Below are 25,592 nucleotides of genomic sequence, written 5' to 3' on the forward strand. Positions count from 1 at the left end.
ATGGATTTACTGAAGTTTCTGGGCGGAACCTTCTGTCAAAGCCAAATATTCTGCAGCTCATCCTGTTTTTCTGTCTTTTAGTGTGTTCGCCTGTTGTTTCCTGTTGAGTGCAAGCTGAATGTAAAACCAGTTATATGGGCCTCCAGGTCACAAATTACTCGGGTTTTGTAAATGGCAAATGAAAACTGATCCGTATAATTTTAACTATTTATACTCCTAAAAGTGATCAAACATTTTTTTAATGTATGAAAATATATTGCTAGCTGCTTTTCCTGTGAGAGCTCTACTTCCTAATATCAAAAATAAAAAACAACAACAATAATAAAAAAAAATGATATTAGTTGGGATAAAAAATCCTTTCCCGAGGACATTATCCTGGAGCTGCAGCGCCATCTAGTGGACTTCAGAGACAGGTCAGTCATACATGCAGTTTACACAACTCAGACGCTGTAGACTTTCTAATTTTATGCGCTGTTTACCACAAACGGATTCCTTGATATCTCGGTTACATTATTTCATTGTTGTAAAAATGCTCTCATATTTATGCAGCTGAAGTTTACCTGGCTTACTGTGCCTAGAAAAAAAGTTAATATAATATTACGTTAGGTGATCATGTCCCTTAAGCTACAATAAACCATTGAATCACAAATGACTGATTTAAATATTAACATATAGGCTGTTTAACAATAGCCAAATGTTCGTGACTGTCCAAGGAGGTTTTTTTGCTTCCTTGCTGAGTAAGTCTGAAGTTTATGAACTTCAACGTCCCCCACCTTAGGAAAGGATATTTTAATTTGACAGCAAAGAAATTTAAAACAAAACATGAATGTTATGATATATCTGGTGTAATAAGATGATATGAAGTCACCTGGCAAACACCTAAACGGACTAAAAGGACATTTCTGCCATACAGTCAATGACAGCTGACGTGGTTCCCTAGATTCTCACCTGACACTTTGGAAAAATTACCTGCCCACCCTGCCTTCATTCCCTACCTAGATTATTAATTAATCACACATTGGTTTTGCTGTGCACAAGCACACAACACATCCTGTCATCCTCTCTTTTTCTTCAGATTAGCTATGATGATGTTTTTAAGCTTACCACTCTATTGTGCACACGTACTGTTTGTTTTTTGTATTTTTTTAAGCGACTCCCTTTCAGCCAAATCATTTTCATGAAGTCCCTGCAGTTTTGTATTTCTGTAGTATCTCCCACAGGATTTTGTGGCTTGTTTAAACATTTCCATTTTACAAGACTTCTATTTCATCCCTCGTCTGAATTATGCACCTTTTCTTCTACTACACATATATTACAGCTAATTACACTGCCGATTCATAAAATTAAGATATAAAATATGATGTAGTGTTATAGCTTAAGGAGCGGGACAGTAACAGGTGTTTCTATTATTCATTCAGTCTTTTTTTTAAACAAGTAAAAAGCAGCCTGCCTAAGAAATTTTACAGTCTCCGACCCACATATGAAAAATACTAATGTCAAACATTTATAATGCTTTCAACATTTTTTAGGATAATTTATGTATTTAAATTATGTACCAGCTGGTTTATTATTAGTTATGTGGTAAACATTAACATTTGTTAACAATAGCTGTATTTGTCAATGATAGATCTCTGATTGGCAGAACATAAGAAGTTAATACTGAAGATGAATGCTCTTAGTCTCCTTCTTTGTTGCTTTGGTACAGTGAAATGACCTGTGATTGGATTAAATGTATAATGTTTGCTTTTCTTGCCAAGATCCCAGCCGGCACAAAAGGCCGTCTTTAACAAGTACATACAGTATTAATCCAGCAGATGGATCACTCTATTAGAAAATGGATTTGACAAACTTTAATGTCACAAAGATAATACTGTTTCATAGAGAGATAGGATTCAGGTATTATTTTATTTATTATAAATAAAAAACAACAGAAACTATATCTGTAAAAACCCAACTGATGTTTCACAGTGTTGATAACAGCCACTTTGAGGGTAAAGGAGTAAATACAAACCAACGCTCACATTCAGAACAGCAACACAACAACAGAATCCGACTGGTTTAAGGTTTCTGTGGCACTTTTCTACTTGGCTTTTTAAAGAGGGAGAAGTGGTATTTCAAAGACACCTCACACAATAACTGTACTTTATATTACACATTTACACAGCACTGTCAACTTGGCGGACTGACCTAAGAAATCTGGTACATTCAAACGCAGAAAACAGTGTCATGAGGTGAAGTCAATGAGCGTCAAATAAGCACAAAAGAATAAAAGTGGTTGAATCCTGCACGTGGACTTCTCACTTTAGGATTGCCTTGCCTACAGTAAGACACTTAAAGGTGCAAATTGGAGAAGTTGCAGGAAAACGATGAAGTGATCACATTTTTTCCACTTGGATTGACGTTTAAAGAAACTTTAGACCGACACACAAACGAAACACATTACAGGATTTCTGACACACATCTTTAACACTTTACACTGTGGTGGTCTCCAAACGAGTTTAAGGCATTATTATATGGCAGCTGCCTTAAACCAGATGTCTTGATCAATGCCGACATGAAATGCTCGAGTACGGCAACACTGTAATAAGGGAATGCTCGCGAAATACCGCAAATTCTCTTTTAGCTGAATTCCAAATTTTCAGAATGCAAAGGAAAAAAAACATTGATGTAAAAAATGCAAACATTCAAATAAAAAGATACAGCCTGATTAACATTTCCCAGGCTTCCATTTTTTCCTTAAATCTGCAATTTTTGTTTATTATGTGGAAAAAACATCAGTATTATATCACTGCTACACACAGTAATTCAAACAAGAAATGTCATGTGTCCTCTGCAGACGTGAGGAATTCTTACAAGCCAAAAATGGAAGTTGGGTCAAAACCAAACTGACTTTTTACATTTTAGCAATTTCCAATATAGTGCTTTTGATTAACTTGCGGTATTCTTCCTAACATGAAGATTAGGAGCAACGCAGCATTGACTGAAACATTTTCCAGCCAAAGGAGGCTGGATTCAAAGTCATTTCACAAACTTTTCTCTTTTTAAATGCACTTTTCCTTCCATTAAATGAGGGAAAAATAAAGAGATTCAAAGTGCAAAACTACAAATAACAAAACATGATTTTCTCAGAGGCACTCCTGTTGAAGGGCTGCAAGTAAAGGTGCTTCACCAGTGACAAAAAATATATATTAAGTGCTACTTTCCATGGTAAAGTTTATAAGTGGTGTCAATGGTACATACATACAAGTCTCTAACTGGGTCATTAACATAAATAACTTCCATATGAACTTTAAATGCACATGTAGATTGTAAAAAAAACAAGTAAAAACAAAGAAAAGAAAAAGAAATCAGCCTCCTTGAAGTGACTTCTTTCCACTGGCAGTGATGTAACTGCTCAAACTTTAAAAAAGGAGCATATGGAAGACTCAACCTGTTCAATTTAAAACCTCCAAGAGTCCAATTTTCACTAAACAAAGGGTTTAGGTATAAAAATGGGGAAAACTATAAAACTATTTGAAAAGGAGGACTGTAGTCTATATGTTAAACGTCTTCTGGAATGTTTTCTTCACTGTGTAAAGTGACAAGGTCAGAGTTTTGGGATATGTTGTTGTACAGCTACATTTCAGGCATTTGTCTTTAACTTCTCCTTAAACTTCAATCCGACTGACCGTTCTGGCAGCTTTTTAAATACAGTTCATCCTGTGAAAGATGTCCGTCAAAGCCGTCCATGTACAGGCTGCTGGTGCTGCTGCCGCTGCTGCCCAAAAAGGTGCCGACTGCTCGGCCCTGACGAGCGTGACCGACGGCATCGCTGAACACTTTGTTGATCTGCTCCTCAGAGGGCATCCACCAGTCTGGGTTTGAAGCACAGTGCATCCGGATAAACTCTGGCAAGATTAGGAATTTAAAAAATTAATTAATTTTTTTCTGGTCTGTACCTTTCAACTTATTTGAGCTACCTTACTAAGACAGGACGTGCTAAACAGAGGACATCCTGGGCTTACTGGGTGGTGTTTGGGTGTTTAGCTCAAAAGAGGAAGGAAATAACCAAAAAAGTTCAATCTTTGATGATCGACTGATATCGACTCACAATTTAAAACTGCGACGTGGAGTTCCTCAGGGATCTGTGTTAGGACCACTGAAGTTCATTTTGAACATGAATAATATGCGTAAAATTAGAAGAACATTACAAACAACAGATAACAACAGGCTAAGGTGCTGTGGTAATGACTTGGAACAACTTCAGAATGTGAAAATTAAATACATTAAAAATCTGGGTTGATAATAACAAATTAATATTTAACTTAAGTAAAACTAAATATATGATATTTGGAAACTGCTGGATCTATAGCAGTGAGATGATTATGATAAATAATATTGAATTTAAAAAATACAAATTAAATTTCCATGGTTGATAATAAATATTAAACTATGCTGGAAGCCACATATCAACTATATTAAAAATGTAATATTTACATTAGTTTTAATACTATACAAGAGTAAAACAGAACAAAAAAACTCATTACAGACTCCTGCTATGAGGATGGATTAAATCGGTAAATAAGTGGTTTGGTTTTTCTGCTTCATTCAGGGAATATTGCTCATCTAGCTGTGACACTCCATTATTATTGTAACGCACATATAACTGTAGCCATGAGAATGACGGTAGCTCGTATAAAGCTCAGTTTTCTGTTTGGTTGTTTTTATTACGGTAAGTGTTAGACTTCTACCTATCCCCTTTGAAACTTATAAATATTTATTTACACCATCATGAGTTTGTGTTTCATATCCAGAGATGTATTTTATTTTGCTAAATACTATCTGTCCGTCTATTGAATAACATTTTTAGACCCAAGCCACTGTATTGAATTTTAAATGGTTAAAAATGCCCACTTTCTCCCATCAGTCTATGCTCAAATAACCAAAAAGACACAAAAATGTGTTTCAAGTTTCTTTTTTGCAAACTTACTAAAAGCATAAACTGAAATCCTTCATTTACAAGTAGTGTGACTCTTTGCTGTGGCTCTCTAAGATAAGCAGATGCATCCAGTTTATTAGAATCCCTTCTACCACACACAGCCGTATAGATTTCAACTCAATGTTCAAAAGTCTAAATGGATATAGCATTGTTGTGCTTCACTGCGGTCACATAACATTTTGTATACAGTGAGAAATGAGTATGCAGAAAATTCAAATTTCAAAATTCTCCCACAGTTGCTCGTTTAGTCCTCACAGCTTTGAGCTTTCACCGATGAAAGTCAGGGATGTTTTTTCAGGTGGAAATCGAATTAAAAAAGGCAACGACTTAAGGAGCTAATTAACCTTGATTGGAGTCCATATGTGGCAAAATGAACGTATGGGACAGTTTCGGAAAAGCAAACCCATGTGTGTAAGGTTCCACCATCCACACTGCCACAAGGCAAACATGAGGACAAGGGCACTTTTATCCATTAAAACTAAATCCAGAGCAAAATGTGAAGGGATCTGAATGCTTTCTGGATGTAAGATGTAAATAGCAACGCACATAAACTTTCCTGGTTTTGCCTAGCAACCGGAGTTAAGACAACTTTAATTTAAGCTGCTATAATCTGCATCACATGACCACAAACCCCATATGTATCAGATCTTAGACTGTAGATAGCTGCTGCTGCTTTTAAGGTCTGTCAGTGGTTTAAAGAAGTGGAGCACTCTAATGAGAAAGCCACTTATGGCAATCAAGCAACACTAATAACATATTTTATAATTAAAAGATTAACATGAGAGTCATACAACTGTGTCAATAAAGGTCTCAGGATATTTCACACACTTGATTCAAGCCTTGAGTGAAGCAATTTGTAAAAAGACCTTTTGAGCAAATAGACCCGTAAATAGACACTGGCCACATCTTCTGTATTTAAACAGTAATAACCTGTAATGTTTTCCTCCTATTTAAAATATGTCTTGAACTATAATGTTTTGTAGTTTTACCTCTGAGGCAGCTGACTTTAACAGGGTTGAGCGGTCGTCTTTCCAGGCCTGCCTCTCCTGAGTGGACTGACCGCTTCCTTTTGCCTAAACCACAGGAGAACTTGAGCTCATCTGTGGTGAAGACATAGCGAATCAGATAGCGCAGCAGCCGTCTGCCATCTTTCTTAGAGGAGTTGACAGCTTCGTCCCACTGCTTATTCGTGATGAAGAGCGGATAGTTCTCCAGGAGCTGTTTACTGCCCTGTGAGGAGGAGGAGGAGGAGAAAACGAAAGATGTTGCTTTCCATGACATTTCTATCATGTAATTAAAAACAAACAAACAAGAAGTTAAGACACAAACCTCAAAGACTGTTTGCCGCTCTTCTTCCTGTATAGACAGAGCTTTTAATTTCACATCACTTACATTCACAGTTATCCGCATGAAGACATTTCTAATGCACTGTTGACCTGATGTGATATTTCCCCACCTTAAGATATGCTACTGATGACATCTGCTCTGAATAATGAAGAGGGGGCTGCTTCCTCACCTCTGTGAGCTGCTCCTCTGGCATCGGCTGGGCCAGCTGGTTGTGGAACTCGAGAACAGTCTTGAAGTAGTCAAGAACATTTTGACAGGGAACTGTGTAAAAACAAGCGAACGTTACCATAAAGAGAAGCCCAGGGTCAAAATCGCAGCAAAGAACAACCCATCTGCTGCATTTAAACACTGACACCCTGCTATGTTTTCTTCCTTTTTAACAAATCTTTACAACCTGGTTTTTCCCGATCAGACACTGTACACAGAATTTTATGTGCAGTTAAAATAAGTTGTTTTAGTGCAAACTAGGCTAGTGTGACAACAGGGAGCTCAGGATGCTTTGGGGAGAGCAGACAAGTTAACAAAAATAGATGCTTTGAACACACTTTTTAAACTGTGGGATGCATTTAGATTGCAAAAGCATGAGGAAGAAAATGAAGCACTTCCTAATAATTTGTTGATCTCACAAGCACATTTTGTGCTCAGTATTTTTCACAGATGAAAACAAACACTCATATAAACGTTGTAAGAAAGATGACACGTATGGATTTGACTACATGGACTTTAAATGTTTATATCAGAATCCGACTTTGATCCTGCTGTCCTTCCAGTGATGATGTCAACACAAATGCTATGCATGTTACGTGTATACGAGTAGATAAGAGTATAAAGCAAACCAACTACCCAGAAGCCCTCGATAACACGCTTTGTAAATAGCATTGATGTGTATCATCGGTACCGATTAATGCCGTGCACATGAAATCAAAAGTCAGATGGCAGCATATAAACAAAAGATTTGTGGGATGAAGAGATTTCCTGTCCCCAGTTGAGTGAGGATTAAAGCAGTCATCACTGTGTCCTGGCTGTTATTACTGCACCTGGGATGTTCTCCAACTTGTTGCGGAGCTCCTCGTTCTCCTGCTGCAGAGACAACACCTCCTGCTCTAATTCCAGGCAGCGAGGACAGCAGTTCTCCTCCTCCTCCTCCTCCTCAGGCAGCGTGGACGAGGGGTGGCCGTATGATTCTGATGGAGTCGGGGAGCCCCATCCTCCCAGGTTGTGTCTTGGAGGAGACACTCCTGAACCAGACTCAGGTGCCGGGCACTGCTCGTCCTCCAGACTAGCAGACAGATGTTGCTGCTGCTGGTGCTGTTGTTGAGGTCCTGAGAGCAGATAGTTCTGCAGGGAGTCTGTGAAGATGCGGAGAACTGCAGAGGTCTGTTGTTGGTTCAAATGGCTTTGTTGAGCCTCCTCCTCAGGGTCTGTGGTGGAAGAGCTCTCCTCGGATTTAGACTTCCCCTGTGAGGAGCAATGAAGCCCCTGAGTGTCCCCTGGCCCGTCTTCCAGCTTAATGTTAGAGGTGATGGAGGAGGAGGAGGAGGAGGAGGGCTCCAGGAGACGCCCGTTGTTGAGGAGGCTGAGGACTCGGCTGCACTGCTGGGCGAAGGCATCTAAGATGAGACGGTTCTCTGAAGCAGACAACAGACATTCACATTAGCAGCCAGTCATTGGATTTAAGATGAGCTGCTTGTGTTTGCAGAGTCACTCAAGCAAACATTGCCCTCAAGGTCCATTTATAAGACTCGCTGGAGCTTTTGGCTTTTTTCACATGCTCCCTGCTGACCCACTAACCAATGCAATCAGTTAACACAGGCAGACAGTCCTACAGTGACAGGATTTCAGGACAAGTGAGCAAACTTAAGTCACTGCTGAGGATGTAGTGATAAGCTCAAAAGCTGCAGACAAGTCCTTGAGGAGTTTGAGGCTTGAAATAATTTCTTTGTTGGCTTCTATCTGGCTTTTCCGCTGTGCAGCAGTAATCCTTCAGGAGACACACATGCAAAGTATAGCCTACACCATTCATACCTCAGAGATGAGCACACTTTACACTTCCTGTATCAAACGTTGCGTGACGAACCAGTGGACTAAACAGTTTAAGTGCTGCAATTATTAAAACACCTTGAAAAGCTACAACTGTAAAATCCCTCCAAAATGTGAACAATCTAATAATGTCATGTACGGTGTGACATGCAGCATTAGTGAAGCCAGGACAGTATAACTCACAGATTTCTGTGATTTCACTTCTCTTAGTAAGATTTTAAACAAAGCATTGTTGTGCCTGAGTTTAAGAATCTGATCTTCTTGCACTGTGTGAGACAGATTTGATCACCTCTCCTTATTACAGCGAGGTCTGTGTTTGCTACTTTAAATTTGATGAAAGGGCGTGTGGTCTTACATCTTCACTCTGGTGTCACCTATACAGGGTCTGCCTGGGTACAGGAAACATAAATGCCTGAAAGACAAACTAGAGGCAGCTGAGTTGATGACATCTGATCCAGAAGGAGGCATAAATGTAGAGAAACTGTCTGGTTTTAAAAGGTCAGCTGTCAGAATAGGGATGGTTCTACCTGATGCAATAAGAAGAAAATAAGTATATCTATATTGTTTTACGTTGCATCTGTGTCTCCTGTGTTCTCTCTCCAAATTGGTGGATCTAACTAATACATCCATAACACGAAGGTGTTTAGAGGGAAATGGTTTTGCTTGAATTGCATAGAAACCTAAAACAGGACGATGCCTCAGCTAAAGCGACATGCTGTGTTAAGCCCCCTGGTTTAATCTTCAGTTTGGCTTCGTGTTTGTTTTTTTAGCTGAAGTCTTAAACAGCAGAGTAACCAATAACTTCTGCTGACAGATGTCCAAGTTCTGAAATGCACTGAAGCAGGAACCCTCGCTTGTAAAATCAGGTTTGAGGTTCTTACCTGATGAAACATATTGTACTTTTCACCAGTGCTGAAACATGAGGCTCTAAGCTGCTACAGTTCTGGCAACAACATGAGTGATTGTGTGCATTGGGTTTCTTGGGGTTGTAGTTTGTACTCTTTCCGCCTGCCTTTACTCTTTGCTTTCTTTTGCTCTCTGCCACGTCTTATTGTGGCAAAGTGTTCCAGTAGAGCAGCAGACACTTGGCTCCTCTGCTCATGGAAATGTCAGCTTGATTATACAGATTTATTCAGATGTCAATAAACTCTAAAGTCACAGTTTCACAAAATGAGCATGGAGCTATTGTCTAGAAACAAGCCTCAGTGGATAGTTTCCCTGGTAGTCTAGGCACGTCCTAATGAGATGATCTCACACACACCTCTCTGTAATGATTATGAGTCCACTGGCCACACACACACACACACACACACACACACACACACACACACACACACACACACACACACACACACACACACACACACACACACACACACACAAAATGAATTCTAGGCGGCCATTGCTGCGTTCCCACTCGCTCAGACGTGTCTATCAGCCTGGCGCAGATGTGTCGCATTTATTAATATGCGTGCCGTCTCTGTTTACCCGTCGAGATGTATCTGATATCATTCGCCTTCACCGTGCACCCCGCCCCCACTCTCGTCTCCTTCTCTCACCAATTCCGTGGCACTGCGAGCTGAGAGTCTCATAAAATTTCATTAAAAACAACACGGTCGGCAGAGGGAAAATTTATGAGACCCATTTATTTTAATCACAACTCTTTGGGAGAGGCTTTTCAATGCAATTTGTGTTATTGTGTGCTGAACTGATTGCTGAATCCCAGGCCCTCCGGTGAAAGAAAGGACATCAAGTTTCTTCTTTTTCCGAGCCATAAGAGGAACATTAAGTTGTTTCTGTGGTGTAGATAGAAGCACTTTGATGTGTCATTATCAGCAAGAAATGCATGGCACGCTTTAGCTCTGATTGGACGATACATCTTGTGTATTATAGGCTGATTCACTAGAGCAGGGGAAACACAGTTTTATGTGACTGTTTCATTAGTGATATCAGGATCATGTGCATGCCAAAATAGATGCAAACAACAAAGAGACCCAGGTTTCACAGATGCGAGCTGGTCAAAGATAAACAATCACTTAAAAGTTAAATATGCCCTACCTGATGCACAAATTTGCCATTTCACATCTAAGTTAGTTAATACAGGGCTTGCAGTGAGACCGGCGCTCTGGCTGAGCACTTGATTGTCTCCAAAGCAACAATAAGCAGCAGCAAATTGAGTCTTTGCTGCCAGCAGTGATAACGAGATTATTATCTGATTAAGGGATGAGATGTCTAATATTTATAATATTTAATCTTGGTAATGCCAGGGTTAGGTTCATTGCTTTCATCTTAATGCTGGTTCCCATGGACCCGCCCTCCACATGGGGAACACATTTCTTCCTGTGCACCCCTCTAATGAACAGCAGCTGAGAAGAAAATGAGCAGGGAACAATGTGTTACAACAGGAGACAGAGCCCTTCTTGCACACACACACACACACACACACATACATTCGCAAGTAAACACACAGGCGCAGACCCGGTGTAATTTTTAGCACATGCACACTAGAGATTCAATCATGACTGCTCTCATCACAACAGCACATCAATCACTGCTGACAGGAGCAAGAAATGGGAACAAAAACATGAAGGTGATGTGAGACAAACAAAAGACATGTTGGCTTTTTGCCTGCAACCCTTAAGTTTATTGACTCTGGAAGCTTTGCACTCATTCATCTAAGAGGCGAACCAAAAGAAAGAAAAACAACTGTTCCAGCGTTTCACTAATCTGGACTCAACGACTGTAAAAGTCTGAATATCCTAGACGTTAAGAGAAGTGACTTTCGTGCCACACTCTGGGCAAGTTTAAAACCCACCTGTGCTGATACCGTAGGTGCAGTCCGGAGAAAATCTGGGCTCTGCTCCGCCGCTGCTGCCGTGCCGCTGCTGGCTACCGAGAGATGCTGCCGCTGAGGTGGATGTCGGAACCCTGCTGCTGGGCCTGGTCTCACATGGGAAACGTTGCTGCTGCTGCTGAGTCGTCCGGTGATGCTGCTGGCTGCTGCTGATAGAAACGCCGGTTTGGTGGAGCTGCTGCTGCTGCAGACGCTGTTGCTGATGATGGTGCGGCTGGAAAGGATGAGGCTGTTCGGGGTGAAAAGTGAAATGATGCCCGTCTCCAAACAGGGGCATCTCGACCACAGCGGACCGGTCAAAGCGCGACTTGCCCGCAGAGCGCTTGCTCTGGAAGGTTTTTAGGGTGCTGTACGGACCCCGCTGCTGTCGGCACATCTTCGGGGCGCACGGCCCTTCATCTGCGGGCTGCATCTCTCCCTCCATACCGGCCAGGTGTCACAGCGCGGCGGATGGCTGCGGGTCGGTGTCTTAGCGTGCTGGTGTGACAGGCAGCTGATAAGCGAGGGATCAGACCGTCACTGTCTCGGTTTCCCTCACAAACACTGTGAAGGGTGGGCTAATTTACTGACAAGTCGCCGCTCCAATCCCCAGTCGGGGGCGCCGATACCGAGACTCCTCCAGAGGGAAATACAGGCGGGACTTGTGCGCCACTGGCTGCCTCCTTTTGTAGCCAACATCCTCAGCGAGAACAACGGGGCGCTGTAGCAGTTAGCCTACAATCTGAAAATTTGAAAAAAGAGAGAGAAATAAATAAATAATGAAACAGAATGGAGAAAGGAAGAAAAGGCAGAGGCCATTTTGCTACTGAGCTCAAAGCGCGGGCATAGATGGAAGGAAAATGTTTCCACACATAACCGAACCTGAGGGCAAAAATCAAACAGGCCAAAAGACAATATCAAAGTATTGTTTTTTAAAATTGAAATGGAAAATTACTAACAAATAAAAACGAATGAGTTGATAAATGAGAATGTAAAGAAAGCATTTTTGGCCCAATCACTGTCCCTGATTTGACCCGACTGCTGATTACAATAAACAGGTAAGCTGAAGGGCACTGCCAGCCGCACACCTACTCACTGGGAAACAAAATCACGTGTCTGTGATCATTTTAGTCCCTTTACCTGATGTCCGTCAAAGGCAGGCCAGCAGCTGTCCAACAGCCCACGGGGCTAAAAGTTCGCAGCGCCACGCGGGGGCGCCGCCTCGATACCTTTTAACGGAGCTTTTAGTAGACGGACCTGTTTTTCTCTGCTTTTAGCGGAGACTTCTTCTTACTTCTCTCTAATATGAAACAACAGCAGGGCGAACGTGGCCGTGATAATTACACGTGAGGTGAATGATAAAATGAGAAAGGCTCGGCAGCTGCTAGAAGCTGCTGGAATAAGAAGAATTAAAACGCTCATCTGTGTGCAGCACTGCAACATAAAATGCTGACGAGCAAAGCTGGAGTCACATATCTCCGCGTTCACCTGTTTTAAAGCACAGCCGCAGAGTTGGAACACAAGCGTGGCCCAGCTCGTGCGCCTTGTTTGAGCGGCTTTATTGGAATGAAAGCGTTTAGAGTCACGCCGGGCTCCCTCTGCACCACGTGATCCCCAACGTCCGGTTAATAGAGGTTGCGTGCGCGCTTAGTCCCCCCCCCCCCCCACACACACATCCCCAGCCCCAACCACAAAAACAGCAAAACTGCAGTGAGGTGGGCGCACAACTTCTGCTCACACTTTAACGCACAGGCGCGTTACGGGAGAGTTTGGAGCGACACTCCAAAGCAAGTTGTTCAGCATCAGCTGGTGATTGAAGCCCGTTTGAATGAGAGTGAAGTTCCGTAATGAGATTTTTAAAAGAAACCCGGAGAGCATTCAATTAAGGATTCCCCCCCCTCTTTGAGCAGCTGCAGACTGAGAGCGATTCCAGCGCTGGGAAGATGACGGTGACCTAACTTCACGTCTTAGGATCCAATCGTTTAGCTTCTTTTTTGGTGAATTAACACAAATGAAAAGTGTGTAAACTTGGACTGAGGCTCTGAGCTGAAGCCCACTGGACGCAGGGAACGTGAACCCCAGCGGCTCGTCGGGATGGTGCGCCTGTTGAGCTGCCTGCTGCTGGGATATCTGACCTGGAATCTCAGGATATCGGATGCTCAGGGAGAGTACTGCCACGGGTGGCTGGACTCAAATGGAAATTATCACGAGGGTTTCCAGTGTCCGGAGGATTTTGACACTATGGACGCCACAGTTTGCTGCGGCTCCTGCGCGCTGCGCTACTGCTGCGCCGCAGCGGACGCACGGCTGGACCAGGGCATCTGCACCAACGACAGGGAGGTGGATAACACCGAGTTTGCAGCGCGTAGGTTCACTGATTTTAAGCTAATTTAGGTCCAAGATTGTGGTGTCGATTTCCTCGGGTCTTCGTCATGTGCGTAATTTAAGCAAGACCTCAGAAAAATCCGAATTTATTAGAGTTTAATTCGTTGAATGGAGAAAAACACACATGACTAAACTCTCAGTTTACTTTATTTAACCCTGTAGTGTTTAAAAGGTAAACACGGAGACGCTGTGAGAAGGACTTGCCTATTTAAGTTATAGCGGATCCTCCTAGAGAGGTCAGAGGTCAGCTGAACAATTAAGACAGCACAGAGCACTCAGAGGTTCAGTGCCTTTGCTGAAGGACACTAATGCACTCTGATATGAATTTCAAATATGAAATGAGTATAAAATGCGTTTTGTAAGACCTTTTTCCACTGCAGCTTTCTTATATGAGGTTTACATCCTTTGCGGTTTGAAGCATTAAGGTTCCACCTGCTCTTATCCAGCTCCCTTCAGTTTCCATCACACTCCAAATTATTATCAGTGCAAAGTGGAAACCTGGACACGTTTTCGATGACCCACCCCGCCAGTCACTCCGCTAAAACCTCTTTAAACAAATTCCTGTCAAAAATTTGTAAGCAGAAATTAGTTGGAAATTTGATCAAGCGGCGCAGGTTTGCAGTCCAGGAATGTTTTGAAGAGTGTAACCCTTCTCACACAGACAGGTCTATTATGCTGCCCAGAAATAAAGCACATTAGCTTTGACAGCTCACTAATTTCTAAACTAAAGTAATCACAACATCAGGAGACGGCGAGTCCTTTCTGTGGCTTCTTTATGAGGCGTTTGAGTGTTAGACTGACCTGCTGTTGGGGGAGGTTTTATCAGTTTTCTTTAAATTTCCCCAACGGATAAGCTTATAAGCCTTTAATTGAGTGGATCGTATGCTCACAATTTCCCAGTTTTCCCATTTAAAAATAAATAAACACTAATGTGGATTTCTTTGGTGAAAAGGCTTCATGAAGCGTAACTTGAGATGTTTGTGTTTTCAGCAGGAATGTGACTTTTGTTTGTTCGTAACGTTGTGGAGAACCTAAAAGAGATGTCATGATTAGAAACGTTTAGCACAATTTTTCCCACTATTAACAGCTACAGTCATGCTTCTTAGTTTATCACAAGGTAAGACTTTATGTGAAACTTATAAGGACTTTGTAATGGAGCTGCTGACTTTATTTCCTCTTATGCAAACATTTTGAGGCTGGTGTATGCACATTACATAGTAAGTTGTGTTAAACCCAAATAAGCTGATGTCACTGATGAAATGTATGATAAATGGTTTAATATTACAGATTTGTTTTTTAAAAATTGCCCGTGTTTCCTTCCCCACAGAGCCCATCTACGTGCCCTTCCTGATGGTGGGGAGCATCTTCATCGCCTTTATCATAGTTGGCTCACTGGTGGCTGTCTACTGCTGCACGTGTCTCAGGCCCAAGCAGCCGACCCAGCAGCCCATTCGCTTCTCTTTACGCAGCTGCCAGGGGGAAACGATCCCCATGATCCTTACCACGGCTCCTCCAAGCCTGCGAGCCCCATCGCGGCAATCCAGCACGGCTACCACCAGCTCCAGTTCAGCCGGAGGAGGTAGCTCCATGCGGAGGTTTTCTCTCGGAGGTCAGGGGCAGCAGCAGCATGGCTGCCTGGTATCAGCCACCGTCTCATCGTCAGCCTCCACTCCCACCCAGACCCCACAGACTCTTCTTCCACCTCCCCCTTACACATCCCCACCAGCACCCATGGCAGGAGGGATCCAGCACCCGCTGCCTTCATCCCACACCCAGTTGCAGCTCCATCAGCCCCCGATGGCCACTCACTCGTCCCAGAACACCAGCTTCCTTCTTCCCCAGCAGTACTTCTTCCCTCTGCAGCCTGACGCCTTCGCGGCAACCAAGGGCTTCGCTGACTTTGGACAGAGCTGACAGGGCTCTTAGCACGGGAAATAGAGGATTACACAATTTTTAGTGGGCAGGATGCGACCTGTCACAGACAGAAACACGCCAGACGAGGCTGGTGCCAGAGAAGCTATGCATGAGGCCCGGCCAATTGGCTGCAGAGCGAGTTGCTGGAGGGTAGGCACAAAGCGTGACAGAGCTGCTGTGGTTGACCAGCATGGCCCGAGGTACTCCCTGTCTGCAGCACAGGACACATCAGCAGATCTGACACCATTTGTAAAATGTATGCACTTTTACTTTGTGAACAGATCTCCATGGTTTCCATTTGTTGACGTTTCAAGATGGAAATGTATCAGCGATCTTCCTGAAAAACAGATGTTGCCGTCACCAGATTCTGCTAAGCATTAACAGAGGTATAACAGACTTGGGAAACCAGAGAATTCCTTTTTCTGACAATCGGAAGGACTTGGGAATGAGAGACGTTTTATTTTGGAGGAAATGTTATGTTATATAAAGGATTTTACAGCTCTTCTGATTGATTGATTGCTTAAACTTCAGCAAATAAATGTTGTCTCATAGTAACTTGTGTGCTGTTTGATGTAAAGCTTATTAAGTAACAGTTTTGTCCAGAAAGACGGGGCTTCATCATCATCATCATCACTGAGACAAAAAGGAAACCGGAGAGGTCAGGCCGGCACATCATCTCCCTACCTGTCGCTCATTCTCGCGCCAGACTTCACAGCAGGAATGCAGCGCTGAGATCAGTCATTGTCAGTGCTCAATGAGCATGGCGTGGTCACAGTGTTAAAAACAACTCACCCCAGAAATAGAGGTTTGGGTTGCACCAGCAGGTATGGAAAAACCTCCACAAAGACTGCTCTGTTACCCGGCTACCTGACTGTGAAACACACTTGGCAACCGGTTTGTCACGAAACCCGAAAGCTGTTCGGCTTCAGGATGTTTGCTGCTGCGTTCAGGTATCCGTTAAGTCTTTTATCACAGAATACGGCTCTCATGAATAACGTCTGTCGGAGTGTTACCTCCATCCTGTCTTGTTTGAACTTGCAGCTGTCAGTTCAAACCTCTGTATCACCTTCTGCTTATGAAAGGAAAACAGAAGTCGCGAACATGTCTTCATGATATTTCCTAAACCTTTTGGATACATCGAATCCTCTGTTTTTGCCAGGCTCAGAAAAGTTCCGACTTCTTTTCCAAGTTATCCTTGAAGGTAGGAACCCAATTCTCCACACAGTGAATGTTTTTATTTAAAACAATCGTGTGGATTTTATAACAATTCAAGTTTTGTATTTGTTCTCAGGGCCTAAACTTTTGAATCCTCTGACTTTTTTTTTTAAACCACCAGACTTCTGTAGATCTTTGTAGACTTCTGCTTTATTATATTTTTAACAGATGCACCACAAATACACAGTTAACATTACAGATATCGCCATTAAACTTGTCCAAGCATATACAAGTAATCCCTGGCTCTGTATGATGTTTTGAGAGGGGATTTTCTTAATCCTTTAACAACTGTACAATACGTTTTTAAGCAATAAATCACAATTAACAGAAATATATTCAAAGTATTTTTAATTAATTTAAAATAATGAGGGTTTAATAAACACTCCATCTTCAAAAGATTAGAATTTCTTGGCATTTATTTCATGGTTCAGGCTTTAAAGGGTTAATATTGGCATCTCCAGTCGGCAGCATCCCAACCCACCTGCTACTCAAACCTATTTGAGAAAACTGGCTTTCAGTCGTGTAAACTGAGGGGTTACCCTCCAGTATAAGATACATAAAGACCATTTTAAACAATGAAACATGTAAAGTCACTCTAGTAGAGTCTAGTAGAGTCCTGGTGTCGATAGCAGTTGTACAGAAAATGTAGAAAAAAGCAGCTGCTCAAAAAACCCTCTTCTGAATGTAATAAAATCACACTTGCTCCCACCACCAGTAACCACAGGTGTCACCTCATCAACCAACAGCAAAAGCTTGCACTCTCCAGCTTGAAAAAATAATTATAGTTCAGACGTACCCGGTATTTATTTCATTACCTAATCTCCCCACACTAATGTTTTATTTATTTGTTTGTTTTTCAGTCCGTAAAATATCTGCAAATAGCAAAGCAGTCACAGAAATGAAGGCTTAGGCCGGCGTCTTACAACGCTTCCAATGATCATCGTGCAAAAATGCAACGATATCCTGTTACAGTTTACAATAATAAACCCACATTTAGAAGCTGTAACCAGAGAATTGTTAGTGTTTATGTATAAAAAAATGTTCTGTCAATCAACTAATGAAGGGAGGTTTTTGGACCTTGATTATAACAATAAGAATTTGAAAAGCCAAACAGGACTTAGCCTGTGTGGGATCACACGAGAAGTTCGAGTAAACCCCGCAATCATAACAAATGAGAAGTCTATTGATATAATTTGTTTGTCGTGCTCGCAGGCCGATGGCCGTCCCTCCTTTTCCTGTTTGGATTTTCTCTCCAGTTTGTCGCCACACACGCTGATTACAAATTTGCAAATAACACAAAAGCAATAACAGACTTCCACATTGTTCGTCAGTGATTGTAAAGTTTATTTCAGTAGTCCTTCGTGGCAGTAAAGACAACACTTATAAGTTTGCAGTCCCAACATGCAGAACAATCATCGAACAAAAAGACAGAAAGGAAACGAATCATCGAAAAGAAAAGTTAGAAGGTGCGCCTTTTTTGTTTCCGCTTTTGTAAAGTGATCAACACTTGAGGGAGAAGTAAAGTAGTACGGTTAACACTTCGGAGAACAGTTTTTGTTTTCCATTCATGCAGCCCACGACCTTCACAGACAACGACGTGTGTTTTATGTTTTCTGGGAAGAAAAGAAAGAGAAGAAAGCAAAAGTCCAAACCTTCCACAACGACGACAACCACATTCTGCTGTTTGGAAAGTTTCTGACAAGATGACAGCCGATTAAGTTTTCACGCCAAAGACCAGCAGAGAAAAATAATCAGAAACACAAAACACAAATGAGCTTTCCTGTAAAGCAGGAGGTACACTGCGTGGAAAAAAGGTCACAAACGTGTACACTCAAGAGAAATCTACACCGAAACCAGAAAATACCAGATATCCACAACTGGAAAGGTACATCGAGTGCATTGTGCAAACATCTGTCGAAGCGAGCGGTGCGTCAGAAACTCTCACAGTCGAGGTCGAGCGTTTCACCGCGAACACCCGCACGCCGGCAGCCTCGCGTTCCCATACAGGCCATGCATCGGCACACGTTAGTACACCATAGCTATACCTGGAGTCGTGCAGACGGACAACTTGAGCAAGCGTCACTACACACGCGCGCGCACACAAATATACAATAAAAGAAACACACCAGGAGGACTGAGGTGCCAGAAACCTCCCAGTCTTTCATAGAGGACACAGACATGCAGTGCATACACAGAAATTATCCACAGTAGAGGTACACACACACACGCACCCACACACACTCGTACGGCACATGCACATGCAAGCAAAAAACCGACACACACGTATACACACACTCGCACCATCAGAAATCTGATCTCCCATAGGGAGAAGAAAGCAATCACACAGACATTAGTCAATTATAAATAAATCAAGCTGTAACAATATTAATATTAATAATAACAAGACATTTAAGAAAGCTCGGTTTCCTCGTCACGTCTAATCTATCCCGCAGTTCATCAGAGGAAGAAAAAACGAAACGTTACAGACGATTCATTACAAAGCCGGTCGATGCAAAATTCATACGTCTCCAATATAAAAATACAAATCCACAAAATAACTATAGAGACAGAGCAGTTTTGATACTGTCGTGGAGTTTCCTGGCTAATCTCTCTCTCTCCCTTAAGCTAATGGCACTTATGTTAGAGGGATAAAATCTCCATTTGAAGGGAACCACTGCTGCCACTGTAAGCTTCAACGAAAAACCCATCAGAGAGCCTCCTCTTCACCTCTGCAGGAACAAATCTGTAGTTTTCACATTGTAGGAGTGCAATTCTGTGGTGGGGAGACAGTAGGTGTGTGTGCGGCGCACTGGTCTAAGCGATCTGTTTCTTCTAAGAGGGAACAGTTTGACGTAGGCACCGTTGTGATTGTTGAAACGGGAGCGGATGCGTGGAATGCAATTTTAAGTCGAGAGCAATACGTCTGCTGCGAAAACGGTGGACACAGGACTACGGTAGGTTGCAGGAGGCAACTTCTTCAGAAAAAACATAAATAAATGAAGAGGCAAGAACGAGGCACAGTATCTACATGTGTATAAAATGCATTTGAAAAGAAACCGACGGAAAGAAAAGGCATAATAAAATGTAAGGCTTCACACAACAGATGCTTCCTCGAGTGCAAAAACAAAACGAACATGTCCAAACATCTGCTCTGATGTGGTCTGTGTCGCGCTGGACACACACAGGAGTTTAATTACATTTGCTTTAAGGTTTTTTCTCAGATTCACTAGTACTTGGACGATTGTATATACGACTGCTCCTTGGCAATCTTTCACGAGTGCAAAAGCGTCTGAAACCAATCGCTGTCCGGTGTTTGATTTCGATTTACTAAAAGGATTTTTAGGCTTTTGGCTCAAATCAACAGAAAGGAGACAAACGAACAGTGAAGAACTTCAGACCACAGACTGCTAAGAAAGCACAGTGCTCGTATCATGTCTGCGCGACACACAACTACAGCTGACAGTGAACGTGACTTGTTTTGTTCCTTGTTTTTTTCTTTTAAATCCCTTTTTTCCAAAGACGACACAATGTCCCTTTCTTCTGTCTCTTTCCAAACCCCCCTTCCCCTCAGCGCCGGAGGCACACGCACACACCACCGCTTCTCCCCGTTAAGCTTCAAATATCGCCACTGGAAACGGCCGCCGTGGCTCCGAGCAGGCCGGCCGTGAACAAGAAGGCCGACGCCTCACCACGTGTTGGTCCTCTGCTTGGTGGTGTCGTACGCTCTGATGACCTCGGACTGAGACACCACTCCGTTCTCATCTTGAGAGAAGGCGTAGCCATCTGTGAACATAATGAATAAAATTCAAACAAAGGCTGTACAGATCAGTAATTCATTGAATTAAAACATATATATACATAAAAAAAACACACATATGAGACACATGAATCAACAAACAAAATCTAAAGTCTTAAAATTTGGGAAATATGCTTATGGTTGCTTTCTTGCTGAAAATCAGTACAGGCCTCACGTCTGCATTGTTAGCTCGGCTACAACCAATATAGACTTAAAGTGATGTTAGATCCTGATGAAGACGCTGGCTTTTATCAATCTGATAACCAAACAAAAAGAAAATCATCTCTCCTGCCCCGTGGAACATACAAGCACACACACCTAGAAACTACTTGGTGTAACCTGACAACCACAGACTTCAAGGCAAAATGGTTTTTCCCTGACTGGTTGGCAAGTGGTTGCTAGAAGGTATTGGCAGTTGCTAAGGGAAACTGTTTGCAAAGAGATATACAGCCCAAAATTGAAAACTTCCTTGTGTTTGCTTTGATTGCTAACAGTTTGTCCCAGGTCCTGTCAGCTTGTATGGAAGACCCTGCTTTCTCTGCAATCACGTGCCAACTACTCAATCAACTTCCAGCTGGTAATGAAACTTGAAAAATGCAGATAAAGGTGACCCCTGCAATCTGTTCCAACCTGTGTTTGCCACAGGTTGGAACACTGGTCTCTGTGTGACCAAGGCCCAACGACATGACATCTGACCTGTCTGCCAGGCAAGCTTTGGATCCTGTTTGCAGTCTTTATGCTGAGTTAAGAAGCTTCTGGCTGTAGCCAGCTCCAATTTGAGCTTCTCTCACATTAGAGTCACTGTGGTAAATATCTGTTTAGATTTCTGCAAGGCACGATAAACAGTTTCTAAGTTGTTTCCTACGTTGTGACCAGGAACCTCTGGAAACCTCCAGGGCTGAAAATGAAGTCAGCTGCTGTTCTAAACTCAAAAGCGAATCATTCCTCTTTAAACGGCCCAAATTTATAGCCTGTTAACAGGAAAGTATTCACAGAGCTCCACTTGTTCCACATTTTGTCACATCATTCCAAAAAAGGATCATTTTCACCTCAAAATTCTACACGCAATCCAAAACGATGCAGTGAAATAAAGTTTGCCCGAAATTCTTGAAATGTTTTTAAGCTAAAAGGCAAAAACGTAACATGTATATAAGCATGCACAGCCTTTGCCATGGCACTCACAGATTACATCAGGTGTATCTTGTTTGCACTGATCATCTCTCAGATGTTTCTACAACTTGACTGAAGACCACCTGTGGTAAATTCAGTTGATTGAACATGATTTGGAAATGCACACGTCTGTCTATAATATATACAATCATAGTGGATAGTCCATATCAGAGCACAAAGCAAGCTATAAAGTCCAAGGAATTGTTTGTACATCCTAAGACAGGATTGCATTGAGGCTGGGACACTTCCTAGAGCTGGCCCCTCGGCCAATGTGAACGAGCAGAAGGGCTTTAGCCAGACCAATGTGGTTGCTCCGAAAGAGCTCCAGCATTGCTGTGTGGAGAGAAAAGAACCTTCCACAAGAAAAAAACAGAACTCCACCAACCAGGACTTTGCCAAATGATGGACTCTCAGACCATTAGAAGCAAATTCTCTGGTCTGATGAAACAATGATTGAACTCTATGGCCTGAATGCCAAGCGCCATGTCCGGAGGAAACCTGGCACCGCTCATCACCTAGCCAATACCGTCCTTACAGGGAAGCATGGTGGTGGCAGCATCATGCTGTGAGGACCAGTCAGGATTGAGGGGAAGATCAATACAGCAATGTGCAGAGACGTCCTTGATGATAACCTGCTCCAGAGCACTGTGGACCTGGGACTGGGATGAAGGTTCATCTTTCAACCAGACAAAGACCCTGAGCACAAAGCCAAGACTACAATGTGGCTTTGGGACCCCTCTGTGAATGTCTGAGCATCTCTGGATCTCAAAGAAGTTAATAGAGCTTACAAAGTTCTGCAAAAAAGAATGAATCCATCTAAGGTTGTACCATGTCAAAATGTGGAAGCGCTGTGAATACTTTCAGGATGCACTATATATTTTCCACTTTGACATTACACCGGTGCTGGAGGTGAATCTTTAGAGAACTCACCCATCCAGTGAGGTGAGGGTGAAGCACTCTGCTCGGTCTCCTCACCACTAATTGTCCCTAAACTCAAACTTGACCGTGTTTAACGCACTTCTGACAATTTGCCTTTTCAAAAACCAACATAATGACCAAAATGCCAAAATGAAGGCCTCAGTAGTGGGTGGCGTCACGGTGGTTACGTCCACTGTGCAGCAGCTGGAAATAGTTTACAGATGAATTAAAAAGCACAATGCCTTGATGGTTGTCAGCAACAGGCACCAAGTGAAGAGACAGATATGAGAGCTGCCACAAGCTTCAAATAAGCACATTTCCCACAACATCAGACTTAAAATTAATCACGTGACAAAAAGGAAACACAGGATGAGAGTTTACATCTCCCCCAAAAGTTTTATCCTCTGCGTAAAAGCAGCACTGTGCTAAACTCTCCTACAGGATCTCCTCTGACCTCTGACCCCTGACTCACCTTCAGGTGTCAAATGACCCGCTCAGTACCTGGAGGCCAGCGGGAAAGTTCAAAGGAACCCGCTGTGACGAGTGCATAGTGGGGTGGGGGAGGAATAACATTTCATCATTTCATCGTTATCTCATTCTACTGAGGACACACGAAGGCACACGAGGGGCGGGACAGGAAGTACACAACGAAAAGGAAGAAGAGCGGTGTCTATCGGGAAGCTACGGAGGGGCAGGAGGTGTAAACAGGGCGAGGTTTGATTAATGAATTTAAAAAGGTATCACACAACAACGGTCTCATCCCCACCTATGAGACAAACAAAAAACAAACTGATCAGACAAAAGACAGAAAAGAACAAAACACAAACCCACACTTAGAGAGTCACTGCAAATCTGCCACACCAGTTTCTGGTACTTTTTCATTATCATCCGTTTTCTGCCTCTTATCCGGCTTTTCCAATACCTTAAAATTTCAAAATTGTTAATAAATCTTAAGCACCACGTAAACAGGCTTTTTGTGGGTCGGTAAGACGGTGTGATGAATTTTCACCGTCATTACCACCTGCTATTTGGATAATTCAGGCATGTGAATTCAGTCTTGAAGCACACGGGCTTCAAGGTCAACGTCAGCTGAGTTTACTTCTATAGATATGTTAATGTTGACTTACTGTTCATGTCCAGCATAAGAGAAACAAATACACTGAACTGAAGCCATGAATCTGTAAATTAATAGCAGACTAACAGCCAATTTTAAATGGCAACTTCACTAATAGCTTTTCAGATGATTGAAAAAAGAAGTGACATTTAATATTATGCGCAGTTCAACTCAACTGGAAAACAAGTTTAATTCAAGACATTGGGAACGTTGGGGCCATTTGCAGGCACGATTACTGATCTGCACCTGGTTACACTACATGTGAAAAGAAGTGGAAAGAGCAGAGTGTTGCTGTGTCCCAATGGATGAAAGAGAAGACACTCTGGAGATGTAGCATGTGTCAGAGGAGGAATTACGAACTGTGATCTGTCCTACCTGACAGAGAACATATTTGGGAGGAAATAAATCTAAGCTAGCTCGAGTAAGGATGAGAAAGAACGAAGCAAAGAAAGAAAAGGTTTGAGGGTAACTTACGGAGCAGGTTCTGCTGCATGGAGTCAGACCGGTACAGACTCACTGTGCTCTTCTTGAAGACGTTCTTCAGGAGCTGGGCTCTCTCTGTCAAACTACACACACACAGAGCAATATTCAGTGTGTTAGCAGCCTGCTGAGCACCACAGGCAGATTTAATGACCCATACATCAAGGCTGTCCAAGCCCCTCCAGAGTGCAGGGACCTGCCAACTGCTATACCTGCTGGTACAAACACCATGTAGGGAAACATTGCTGTGCAGACGCAGAAGAACAAAGCGATTTTGTGAGAGGAATATCTGAAGCAGCAGCTTGGCCAAAAGGCATTCCTGTACAGCTAACAAATGTTTGCAACAACAGATGTCTGCGTGTGCACGCACGTGGCTGCCTACAAGCATTACGTGCAAAAGTTCATTTATATATTTGAGCGGTTATCACTATACGTTTGCTTCTGTACGCATCTGGACGTGTGTGTGTGTCTGCAGCCTGCTGGGTCTGGGATAGCGTCCAGGCAGGAGGATCGCTTTCAGTCAGCCACAGATCTCACACTGATCTGCTCTGTGTTGCTGGCTGCTGCCGGACTCAGGCCCCAGAGAGAGCAGAGCGGACCTGCTTCAGCTGATACAAAATATAATGTATGGCTTTAATATAGCAGGACCGTTGTTCGAAAATGAGACATTCAGTATTTGGGAGGGGGAGAAAAAAAAACAAAACCAAAAACGAGACAATGACACGATTACTGACATTACAGTCAAACTCCCGCAATTTAGCAGCAATTTGAAGATTTCTTTCCTTCACACAGGAATACTGCTGGCAGCAGAACCGGGGTATTACCAGCATTTTGAGGGATTTGGGAGGACAGAGATGACTCTTCCTCCCGGATAATCTTCAAAATTCTGGGGAATGGTTCACATTTTGTGAAAAGAGCAATAATAGCCGAGGCATTAACTATGTAGTCTCGATAGCGTTGGGAGATATGACAGCCCGAGACAACATAAATTCGTCATTTTGCCGTTCTGTTAATCTGAGCCATGTGAGTAACACAACAAATCAATAAAGAGTGCTTTAACCCAGGATTTGATTTCATAGGAGTTGCATCGATGTTACAAAGACTACCAATCTGTCATTTATATATGATAGATGAGCTAAAACAAAGGCTGTTATCTGGTTGTTTTATCCGCTAATAAAGAAAGACTAATCGCTTATATCAAAACAAAGTTGCAAATTTGATGACAGAACGTTTCATACATATTCCTGCTTGCAATGTTTAATCGCCGGAATGCAAAATTTGCTGCCAATTTTCTTTCACGGCATAAATAACACAAGGTATTGTGTTGCACAAAAGCAACAATGCAAAGATGCAGTTGTTGATGATCCAAAGTGCAAAGTATTTTACCTTCTTGAACGCTCTG

At 42.6% G+C, this 25,592-nt stretch overlaps 3 protein-coding genes across 6 annotated transcripts in view; 1 reads left to right on the top strand and 2 right to left on the bottom strand.

Annotated features, from left to right (window-relative positions):
- Window positions 1-1,899: 1,899 nt before the first annotated feature.
- On the bottom strand, window positions 1,900-12,758 carry bend4 (BEN domain containing 4). 3 transcript variants are annotated; one of them, XM_080900486.1, is made up of 7 exons: window positions 12,339-12,758; window positions 11,181-11,940; window positions 7,363-7,953; window positions 6,435-6,586; window positions 6,308-6,334; window positions 5,968-6,208; window positions 1,900-3,887 (listed from the first exon to the last, which is right to left on the bottom strand). In XM_080900486.1, the coding sequence occupies exons 2-7, from the start codon at window positions 11,641-11,643 to the stop codon at window positions 3,655-3,657; spliced, it is 1,707 nt and encodes a 568-aa protein (XP_080756612.1). In that variant the 5' UTR covers window positions 11,644-11,940; window positions 12,339-12,758; the 3' UTR covers window positions 1,900-3,654. The 3 variants fall into 3 exon arrangements, with proteins under 3 accessions (XP_080756612.1, XP_080756614.1, XP_080756613.1); XM_080900488.1 differs by having other exon boundaries at window positions 6,495-6,586; window positions 12,339-12,756; XM_080900487.1 differs by having other exon boundaries at window positions 12,687-12,730.
- A 145-nt stretch (window positions 12,759-12,903) lies between these two features.
- Window positions 12,904-16,052, top strand: shisa3 (shisa family member 3). Its single transcript, XM_080900490.1, has 2 exons — window positions 12,904-13,563; window positions 14,911-16,052. Exons 1-2 carry the CDS (start codon window positions 13,293-13,295, stop codon window positions 15,495-15,497), a joined length of 858 nt encoding a protein of 285 aa, XP_080756616.1. The 5' UTR covers window positions 12,904-13,292; the 3' UTR covers window positions 15,498-16,052.
- A 302-nt stretch (window positions 16,053-16,354) lies between these two features.
- The window catches only part of atp8a1 (ATPase phospholipid transporting 8A1), a 119,325-nt gene continuing 110,087 nt past the window's right edge, over window positions 16,355-25,592 (bottom strand). For both annotated transcript variants that reach the window (XM_080900484.1, XM_080900485.1), the window contains exons 35-36: window positions 24,185-24,276; window positions 16,355-20,495 (exon numbers count right to left, since the gene is read on the bottom strand). In XM_080900484.1, coding sequence (XP_080756610.1) covers window positions 20,398-20,495; window positions 24,185-24,276 — 190 coding nt within the window. In that variant the 3' untranslated portion in view covers window positions 16,355-20,397. The remainder of the gene's footprint in view (window positions 20,496-24,184; window positions 24,277-25,592) is intronic.

This window comes from Rhamphochromis sp. 'chilingali', assembly GCF_963969265.1.
Source record: "Rhamphochromis sp. 'chilingali' genome assembly, chromosome: 13".
Taxonomy (NCBI): Eukaryota; Metazoa; Chordata; class Actinopteri; order Cichliformes; family Cichlidae; genus Rhamphochromis; species Rhamphochromis sp. 'chilingali'.

Bases quoted from the DNA above. Each gene is read 5' to 3' on its own strand.
- bend4 (XM_080900486.1), bottom strand. From the start codon at position 11,643: ATGGAGGGAGAGATGCAGCCCGCAGATGAAGGGCCGTGCGCCCCGAAG. The intron at 6,587-7,362 runs GTGCAGTAATAA...GTTTTTACACAG, and splicing joins CAAGTTGGAGAACATCCCAG to TTCCCTGTCAAAATGTTCTT. The intron at 6,209-6,307 runs GTTTGTGTCTTA...TCCTCCTCACAG, and splicing joins AGCGGCAAACAGTCTTTGAG to GGCAGTAAACAGCTCCTGGA.
- shisa3 (XM_080900490.1), top strand. From the start codon at position 13,293: ATGGTGCGCCTGTTGAGCTGCCTGCTGCTGGGATATCTGACCTGGAAT. The intron at 13,564-14,910 runs GTAGGTTCACTG...CCTTCCCCACAG, and splicing joins TAACACCGAGTTTGCAGCGC to AGCCCATCTACGTGCCCTTC.